This window comes from Alosa alosa, chromosome 13, assembly GCF_017589495.1.
Source record: "Alosa alosa isolate M-15738 ecotype Scorff River chromosome 13, AALO_Geno_1.1, whole genome shotgun sequence".
In the NCBI taxonomy this organism is placed as follows: Eukaryota; Metazoa; Chordata; class Actinopteri; order Clupeiformes; family Clupeidae; genus Alosa; species Alosa alosa.
This window is the reverse complement of record NC_063201.1, coordinates 281,614-290,755: the sequence shown is the minus strand read 5'-3', so window position 1 is coordinate 290,755 and position 9,142 is coordinate 281,614. Positions and strand designations below refer to the sequence as shown.

The window sequence follows — 9,142 nt, the reverse complement described above, 5'->3', positions numbered from 1 at the left end:
TCACAGACGTGAAGAATCTCAGTTCGGCTCAGCTTGGGAAGACTGCCCTGCTCCGCTGTGAGGCCATGGCTGTGCCGACCGCCACCTTTGAGTGGTACAAGGATGACCACAGGTCAGTGGGGACAGGTGGCTTAGTTGTGTTACGTAAGGGACAAAAGCTCTAGTAGCAAGCACCAACCCTGATTAGAACAAATCTCCCCAGGAAAACCTTTCCCCCACTGGCTGCTCTACACAGATATACTACGGGTGACTGAAGGAGAGATATAGCGTGACTGTAGAAGAGAGAGGGAGAAGGAGAGATATAGCGTGAAGGAGGGAGGGCAAAATGAGATGGCTACATTTCAAAACAGGTCCAATAACTCTGTGAATTAAACATCAGTCGCTCCCCTGACTGCTCAACGCCAGAGGGAGGTGAGAAACGAGATGAGCACCCAGGCAGAAGTCTTCCTCTTCCTCCTCCTCTTCCTCTCAGAGGGCCAGAAGAGGGAGAGGGGGTCTGATGGAATGATTTCTGATTTCTTTCCCTTTTCCCCTCCTCCTCCTCCCCTTCATCATCCTCCTCCTCCTCCCCTTCATCCTCCTCCTCCTCCTCCTCCCCTTCATCCTCCTCCCCTTCATCCTCCTCCTCCTCCCCTTCATCCTCCTCCTCATCCTCCTCCTCCTCCCTTCATCCTCCTCCTCCTCCCCTTCATCCTCCTCCTCCCTCCCTCCCTTCATCCTCCTCCTCATCCTCCTCCTCCTCCCCTTCATCCTCCTCCTCCTCCTCCCCTTCATCCCTCCTCCTCCTCCTCCTCCCTTCATCCTCCTCCTCCTCCTCCTCCTCCCCTTCATCCTCCTCCCCTTCATCCTCCTCCTCCTCCCTTCATCCTCCTCCTCATCCTCCTCCTCCTCCCTTCATCCTCCTCCTCCTCCTCCCCTTCATCCTCCTCCTCCTCCCCTTCATCCTCCTCCTCCTCCTGCAGACCTTTAGAAAGTGACAGTACCCTCCGGATCAAGAACGAGAAGACGCGTTCGCTGCTCCTCTTCACCAACGTGACGGAGAAGCACTACGGCAACTACACCTGCTTCGCCTCCAACCGCCTGGGGGCCTCCAACGCCAGCATGCTACTACTGCGTGAGTCCCTCAGGGCCATATGGCACACACACACCTGCCAAAAACACACCATGGCACACACACCGAGACCTGGGGCGCCCCGAAATATCACACAAATACACATGGCTGCTAGACATTAAAAACCTCATTTACACTGACCAACAGTAAACAATCTGATTGGTCCTTACTCCAATTCTTTTTATTTTACATCAGTCTATTGGCCCTTTTTATAATTACATTTGCATGTTCTTGTCTGTAAGGATTCATATTTTTTTTGAGGTGATTTCATTTGAATAGTCATTTTTATTCCCACTGCTTTCGTGCTGTTTTATGACTTGGAGATAATATAATGAGCTCACTGACATGCAATTTCTCACTGAACAACTGAATACAATTTCACTGAACAACAGCGAGGTTTAAACAGCCAGAAAATATTTAAGACAAAATCACATTTACTTGATTTGTTACTCACTTTTCCTGGTCAATCCGTGCCAAAAAGTACCATGATAATTGCTTGCCGGAATATTAACACTCACTTGTCCTTAATAAAAACAAATGAAGACAAAGTGTTTTATTCAGGAAGAGAAAATTAACTTCTTTGCAGTTTTGTAGTCCATTAGACCTTATTAACTGACTTCTTACTTTCATACCAAGTGGATGTTGTTAGTTTGTTGTCAACATTGATGTTTCTGTTGCTAAGACAATTAAGTATTACTGGCCCGTACTTAGAAAATATGTTTTCTGCCTACTACAGAATAAATGAAATGTACAAATTTTGTTGGAACGAAGGATTGCATACAAATCATTTTGATTTGATTGCATCTTGAATTCAGTCCAAGTTCTCCCAAATACCCAGCCTGGGTAGCTGAAGGGATTATAGTTGCTGAAGAATTACCTGAAGAAGTAAAGAAAATCATCATAATTCTGTAATCACCATGGTAATCTTTTACCATATTTCTCTAAAATTGATTGAGGGAATGAACCACAGTGGTCTATTCCTCTACATCCATACATGCTTTTTATCAATAGCATTCAACTCATATGGCATCTTATCATATCTACAGTATACAGCATATATAGACTTTAAATGGTAGCCAGTACTCTGTGTAGGATTCATTTGAGGATATGTTAAATTGTGTCCTCTTAATTTCTACTCCAGCACTGTTTGATTTGGAAAAGCCAATTACCAGCCTTTGTTTTCTGATGTTGATCATTTCATTCAAAAATACATACACCATCTGTTCCATTTTTTTTTTTCAGTTTTTGATATCAGTCTTGCACATGTATGTGCATTTGTGTACAGAAAACGTCTCCATCATCATCATAATATACCATCTGTAGCTCTTATTCTTCTCTTCAGTGTAAACTCTGTCATCTCTGGCTATAATTTAGCCAAAGTAGATGAGAATTACATTTAGTATTACCACTCCACTCACAGTGTGCTGTAAAATTGTTATTAAGATACATCTCTGTGCTGTCTCATTCAAATAGTAAGCAAATTATTCTTCCACTGGCAGGCCTTCCTCTGTTCCACTGTTTGTTTGTAATGAAATGTGTGCTTGGACTTTCATCCATGCTTCTTTCATTGGGCTACATGCCTTAAATAGGCCAATTAAGGCAATATAATGTGTAGTTAGTTCAGTATCAATTTTGCCAAAGAGCCACATAAACCTATCTTATGTCCCTCACACTTCCACCACCACCCCCCTCTCTCTCTCTCTCTCTCTCTCTCTCTCTCTCCTTTCTTAATCTCCATCCCTCTTTTCTCTGGCCCATTACTCAAACTCTCCTGTATCTCTCTCTTCTTCCCCCATTTTATCTCTGTGTTCTCTCACTTCACCATGTTCTCTTCCCTGACCCACAGGAAGTTGCCATCCCACCTGTTCCATCATCCCTCATCGTATCATTCATTCATTCATTCATTCATTCACTCATTCATTCACTCACTCACTCATTCACTGAATTCTCATCCTCTCCAACTGATTTTTCGATGGTAAATGGTTACTTCTTCTGTCCCTCTCTCCAGCTTTTTCACACTCCATTAGCTTCTGTTCTCCACCACGCCACCACTCCTCTATTCTCCCTCTCTCTCTCTCTCCCTCTCTCTCTCTCTCTCTCTCTCTCTCTCTCTGAGAACACATTACCATCTTAAGTGAGTGCTTCATCTCTCCCACTCTTCCTCCCTCGCGCTCGCGTTTGCTCATTCGCTCTCATTATCTCCATGAGACTGTGGCGTTTGCTCATTCGCTCTCATTATCTCCATGAGACTGTGGCGGATGAGTCAAGCGCGGTAACAGCTCCCGTACATCTCCTCCCTCCATCTCTCCCTCCTGCCTCCATCTTTCTTCTCTCCATCATCCCTATCTCCTCCCCTCTCCGTCGCGTCCTGGGCGCTGTCTCGTCCCTACCTCTTCTCTCCCACTATGAGTCTCTAATGTTGCACCTGCTTTCTTCTCTGCCATCGGGGTCTGATTATTTTTGTCTTTGTTTACCCTTGTTTATGTTTATAACAGAGTGACCTGCGCTCACCTCGGCTCTGTAATCTCACTTGTTTTTTTGTTTGTTTTTCTTTTCTTTCTGTTTATTTGGCATGTCCATGTGTGTGTCCTCAATGTGTGTGTCCATGTGTGTGTGTCCTCCATGTGTGTGTCCTCCATGTGTGTGTCCTCCATGTGTGTGTCCTCAATGTGTGTGTCCATGTGTGTGTGTCCATGTGTGTGTCCATGTGTGTGTCCTCCATGTGTGTGTCCTCATGTGTGTGTCCTCCATGTGTGTGTCCTCCATGTGTGTGTCCTCAATGTGTGTGTCCTCAATGTGTGTGTCCATGTGTGTGTGTCCATGTGTGTGTCCTCAATGTGTGTGTCCATGTGTGTGTGTCCTCCATGTGTGTGTCCTCATGTGTGTGTCCTCCATGTCCATGTGTGTGTCCTCCATGTGTGTGTCCTCCATGTGTGTGTCATCATGTCCATGTGTGTGTCCTCATCTGTGTGTCCTCAATGTGTCTGTCCTCCATGTGTGTGTCCTCATGTGTGTGTGTCCTCATGTGTGTGTCCTCCATGTGTGTGTCCTCATGTCCATGTGTGTGTCCTCCATGTCCATGTGTGTGTGTCCTCATGTGTGTGTGTCCTCATGTCCATGTGTGTGTCCTCCATGTCCATGTGTGTGTGTCCATGTGTTTGTCCTCATGTGTGTGTCCTCCATGTGTGTGTCCTCATGTCCATGTGTGTGTCCATGTGTGTGTCCTCATGTGCGTCCTCATGTCCATGTGTGTGTCCTCATGTGTGTGTCCTCAACAGCCTGTCTGTTGTCACCGATACGATTGACTAAAATGCCCCGTCCTCCCAGGGTCTTGTGTTCTTGTCTGGGTTTCCATTTTCTCCATTCAGTACTCTTCTCTCACATTATCTCCCTCTTCTTCTTCATCTTTATCTCTGCCACTCTCTATCTCTCTCTTCTTGCCCCCTCTCTCTCTCCCTCTCTCTCTCTCTCTTCTTGCTCTCTCTCTCTCTCTCTCCCTCTCTCTCTATCTCTCTCTTCTTGCCCCCCCTTTCTCTGTCTCTCTCTCCCTCTGTCTCTATCTCTCTCTTCTTGCCCCCCTCTCTCTCTCCCTCTCTCTCTCTCTCTTCTTCTCTCTTCTCTCTCTCCCTCTCTCTCTATCTCTCTCTTCTTGCCCCCCCTTTCTCTGTCTCTCTCTCCCTCTGTCTCTATCTCTCTCTTCTTGCTCTCTCTCTCTCCCTCTCTCTAGCTCTCTCTTGTTGCCCTCTCCCTCTCTCTCCCTCTCTCTCTATCTCTCTTCTTGCTCTCTCTCTCTCTCTCCCTCTGTCTCTATCTCTCTCTTCTTGCTCTCTCTCTCTCTCTCTCTCTCTCTCTCTCTCTCTTTCTTTCATTTTAGGCTGCTTTGTAACTCCCTGCTTTCTCTGGCTTCGACTGACTCTGAATTAATCATGGAGGGTCTTCATTTACATCTTGGGTCTTGTTCTGTCGTACTTGTTCTGTGGACCCCTCCCTCACCCTCTGACTCAATGTTTGCTTTCTGACTATTTGCTTCCTTTCTTTGCATTGTCAGCTCCAGCTCATCTTTTTTCCGCCCTCAATCTGTCTCTCTTTCACTCTTTTCTCTCTTGCTCTCTCCCCCTCTTCCCCTGGTAACGGCCGCTCTGTCTGTTCATATCTGCAGGACCAGAGGCGGCGTACAGCGGAGGCGTTTCAGACGGGAGCCGTGTGAATGGTCTGGGCCTTTGGCTAGGCCTGTCCGCATGTGCACTCCTGAAAGCCTAGAGTCTGTCTCATCTCTCCCACTCCCCCTACCGACAATGTGAGGAAAGGGAGAAGAGAAGGCGAGGATGATGATGAAAATGAAGATGGCTAAGAAGAAGAAGAAGAAGATGATGATGACGAAGGAGTCTTTAATTATGAACCCATCACTGTGAACAAAAAGAATTATGCATTAAGTCCAGGAGCCATCGCTGCATCACACAGCAAATCCATCCTCTCCCTCTCCCTCTCTCTCTCTCTCTCTCTCTCTCTCTCTCTCTCTCTCTCTCCCCTCTCTTTCTCTCTCTCTTTCTTCTCCTACATCTTCCTTGTCTTTCCCTGTTTAGTCTGTTCCATCTTCACATCATCTTCAGCTTTTCACCAGGCTCTGTTACGTGTTCATAATGAAGGTCAACCGGATATAATGATAATAACAATAATAATAATAATAATAATAATAATAATAATAATGATGATAATAGTAAGTAGCTTCAGCTCATTCACTCTACGTATGTGCATGAAGATGATTTTCCAGTGAAGCTGATGTTAGTACCAGGGCCAGGTGATGGTGGTGATGGTGAAGATGATAATAATAAACCTTGTCAGAGATGTCAGAGGTCACTCATCAGCAGAGCCTGGTGACCTTTTGCCCACTGCGCAGCATGTAAAATATTTGGATTGTGCCCCCTCTGGGCACTCTTGATACTGCTGCTATGAATGATGTCAATACACACACCACATTCAGCATCCATCCTATTCTCTCCATCCATGACAGACCGACCATGGGACAGCGGCCATCTTTATGTTCTACATCTTTCCGTCCAGTCCACACCTTCATTCCTCTCACCCCATACTCATCCCTCCACCTATCAGAGTCGTCCCAGTGTAAATATGCAGCACAGAGGCCAATGTCACAGTCCCCACATTGGGCTCATTTCTAAGGAAACAAAAGTCAGAACAAAAAAAAAAACACAAGATACAACAAAAAAATATTTGACCCATAATCCAATCTGTCTGAGTAGCTCTTGACCAGGAGGAAGTGTGTTCAGTGTCGCCTACTTTGAGTGCAGCCTTTATCCTTCTCCTCTGTCTCGCTTGTGGATAGCATGTACCGGCTAGAGATGTCCCCTGTTGTGACCCCTTTCAGTCCCCCTCCTCCTCCCAGCCCTGCACTGTGTACGTACCCCCCCTCCCAGGCCCCCAGCCCTGCACTGTGTACGTACCCCCCCTCCCTGCAAGGCTAATTGCTTTTACTTTTTTGGTGTTAATACTTGATCAATAATGAAGAAGTGACTACGTACTTAACTAAACATGGTAACAGTCAAATTCACGTGGCGAAATATATCTTCTGTAAACCGACAGTGCTGATTACTGGTTGCTTGCGCAAAAATCTTTTCATACGTTGCTCTGGAAAAAAACAACAACAACAACAAAATTGCTCATTAAATCAGAAAAATAAGATTTTTTTTTTAACCCCCAAAGTGACTCTACCATGTCATGATGAGCTTTGTTTAAAAACAGAATTTGAAGGAGTCCTCTCATCCAAAAACGAGAAATCAGTGAACTGTAATTTAATTTATAATGTCTATGTCCTCAATATTTTCCATGCTGTTGCCCGTATCTGATGTAGGTTAAACTACTTCATTCAACCATACTGTAATATGTTTATATACAAAGCCGTAGATCAGCCGAAACCCTCTCCACACAGAAGCGAGATAAACCCAGTGAAAGATTGGGCTGGGGGTTACATAAAGCCGTAATTAGCAATTACCTCTGATTCACTAAGCAAGGGGACCGTCGCCCCCCCTCTCCAGCCGGCAGGAGACAGAACTCATAAATCAAACTCAATCCTGGCATTGACAGGATCCTCTTCAAGGACAACTCCCCCTTGCCTCGCCATGTTGAGTGTTAGCCGCGCACACAGGGCCATTGTGGGCTAATAAGCATTTTTGCACAGAAAGGTCTGTGCTTAAAGCGAAGTGTGGTCGGGTACGGCAGTTTGCGTGAATGTGCACCTACTCTGGGCATGCAGGCCCCACCCCTCCCCTCTGACGCATGTAAGGGATAAAATATAGTCAATGGAGCGTTCTACTAGCATTGTGAAGAGCCGTATAATAAGCATATATATGCCTCCACAGGATGAGCTGAGAAGAAGGGTATCCATTCACAGGAATGAGTAAACCAATGAATAACATCATTCGATCTTGTATATAGCTCACCCTCTGAACCCACCTGTTTGATTTAGCTTAACTTTTCATATGTTAAAACCAGCAATAACCCCTGAACGCAAAAGCAGATATTGGTTTTAGGTCCTCTAAATGGAATGTAAAGTACAAATAAAACTATAACTGTAGTGATTTTTTTAAAAGAATGCCAGAAGCTCTCAAACAGATCAATGATTGTGTACTGTATAAAACCAGTGGTGCCCTCATGTGTATTGGTAATGTTTGCTTGAAGCCTTTGGAAGTAATTTTGGAAGGCATTAATTTGCAAATGTGAATCATGTCTGGGGGGGGAAGGCATTGAGCCTGTATGAGTCTATGTGTGTCTCTGCATGGACATGTGAAGTGTGGGGGAGAAGGAGCCTGTATGAGTCAGTGACATGGGGAGAAGGAGCCTGTATGAGTCTATGTGTGTCTCTGCATGGACATGTGAATCCAGTGTGGGGGAGAAGGAGCCTGTATGAGTCTATGTGTGTCTCCATAGCCTCGTGCCGCCACCGTGCAATCGTGAAATCTCTTCTAGTTGTAGTGAATCCAGACTGAAGGGCAACAACATATGCATTCCTCCCCCTCGCGCTCTACTTATGGAAGCCCACAAGACACCTATGGGTTCAGTTTTTAAGCACAATACCTGGAGTTGTGGTCAGCGGGTCATTTCCTGTCATTTCTTTGTATCGTTTCTTATGCTACTCGTTTGCTTCATCCTTCCACTCAGCTGCCTGTCTTCTCCACTCTTGCGCCATCTTCACATGTCAACATCAAAGATGAATTGTCAAGTATAAACATCTCTGTGTACATATTCTCTCTTCAGAGGAAAAAAAAAGAACAAGAACAAATCAAAATGAAAAAGAAAAACATGTCATGTTCCTCAATGTGGGTCTAAAAAAAGCATGTAAATGTTTGTTATGGGTGGATTTAAAAAAAAAAAAAAAAAAAAAAAAAAAAGAAGTGAAAAAGTCCTGAGTATTGTGTACGGGCCAGAGTGGGGTGTGTGTTTTAAATGTGGACCTTTTGGGGCTTTGTTGTTGTTTTCTGTTTCTTTCTCTCTTTTTCTTTCATTTCATTTAGTTTTCTTTTTTCCCCTTATGACCCCTCTTGTAAAAGAAGCCGATTTGAGTATCACCATAAGATTCTCCCATCAGCAGACTTGACAGAGGCACACCTCCCAGGGAAGGCAACTCAGTACACTGCAGGGTCAGATCTGGTGTGGGTCAGGGTCCGGGGGGGTGTCCGGAAAGTTCCAGAAGGATCCAGCTGCAAGCTGTCTGAGAGGGCTGGCTGCACATCATCGTCACTTCTTGCTTCATGTTAGTTTCCGAAATTGGGAAATTGGGAGTGTCGCTGTGTTTGCCTATAACTGCTTCTCCCAGCCAAGAGAGGGACAGTGGGCCAGGGGGACATGGGCAGAGCTTGACCAGTGAACCCCCACAGACATGTGGCTCCATCCATCCATCTCTTCTGTCTAGCGGGGCAACATACGTCCTCCTCGACATCAGTCTGTCATGATAAGTGTAATAACACCATGACGCATGGAAGTACAGTAGTATGCCAGTGATGTTTATATGTGCCAAGG

General features: G+C 45.4%; 1 protein-coding gene across 1 annotated transcript in view; it reads left to right on the top strand.

Moving 5' to 3' along the window:
- iglon5 (IgLON family member 5) overlaps positions 1–7,153 on the top strand; it is a 225,374-nt gene extending 218,221 nt beyond the window's left edge. The window contains exons 6-8 of the mRNA XM_048260328.1: positions 1–112; positions 963–1,114; positions 5,271–7,153. The exon at positions 1–112 is cut by the window's left edge and continues 12 nt beyond it. Of these exons, the coding sequence (XP_048116285.1) occupies positions 1–112; positions 963–1,114; positions 5,271–5,371 (365 nt within the window). The 3' untranslated portion in view covers positions 5,372–7,153. The remainder of the gene's footprint in view (positions 113–962; positions 1,115–5,270) is intronic.
- Positions 7,154–9,142: the final 1,989 nt, after the last annotated feature.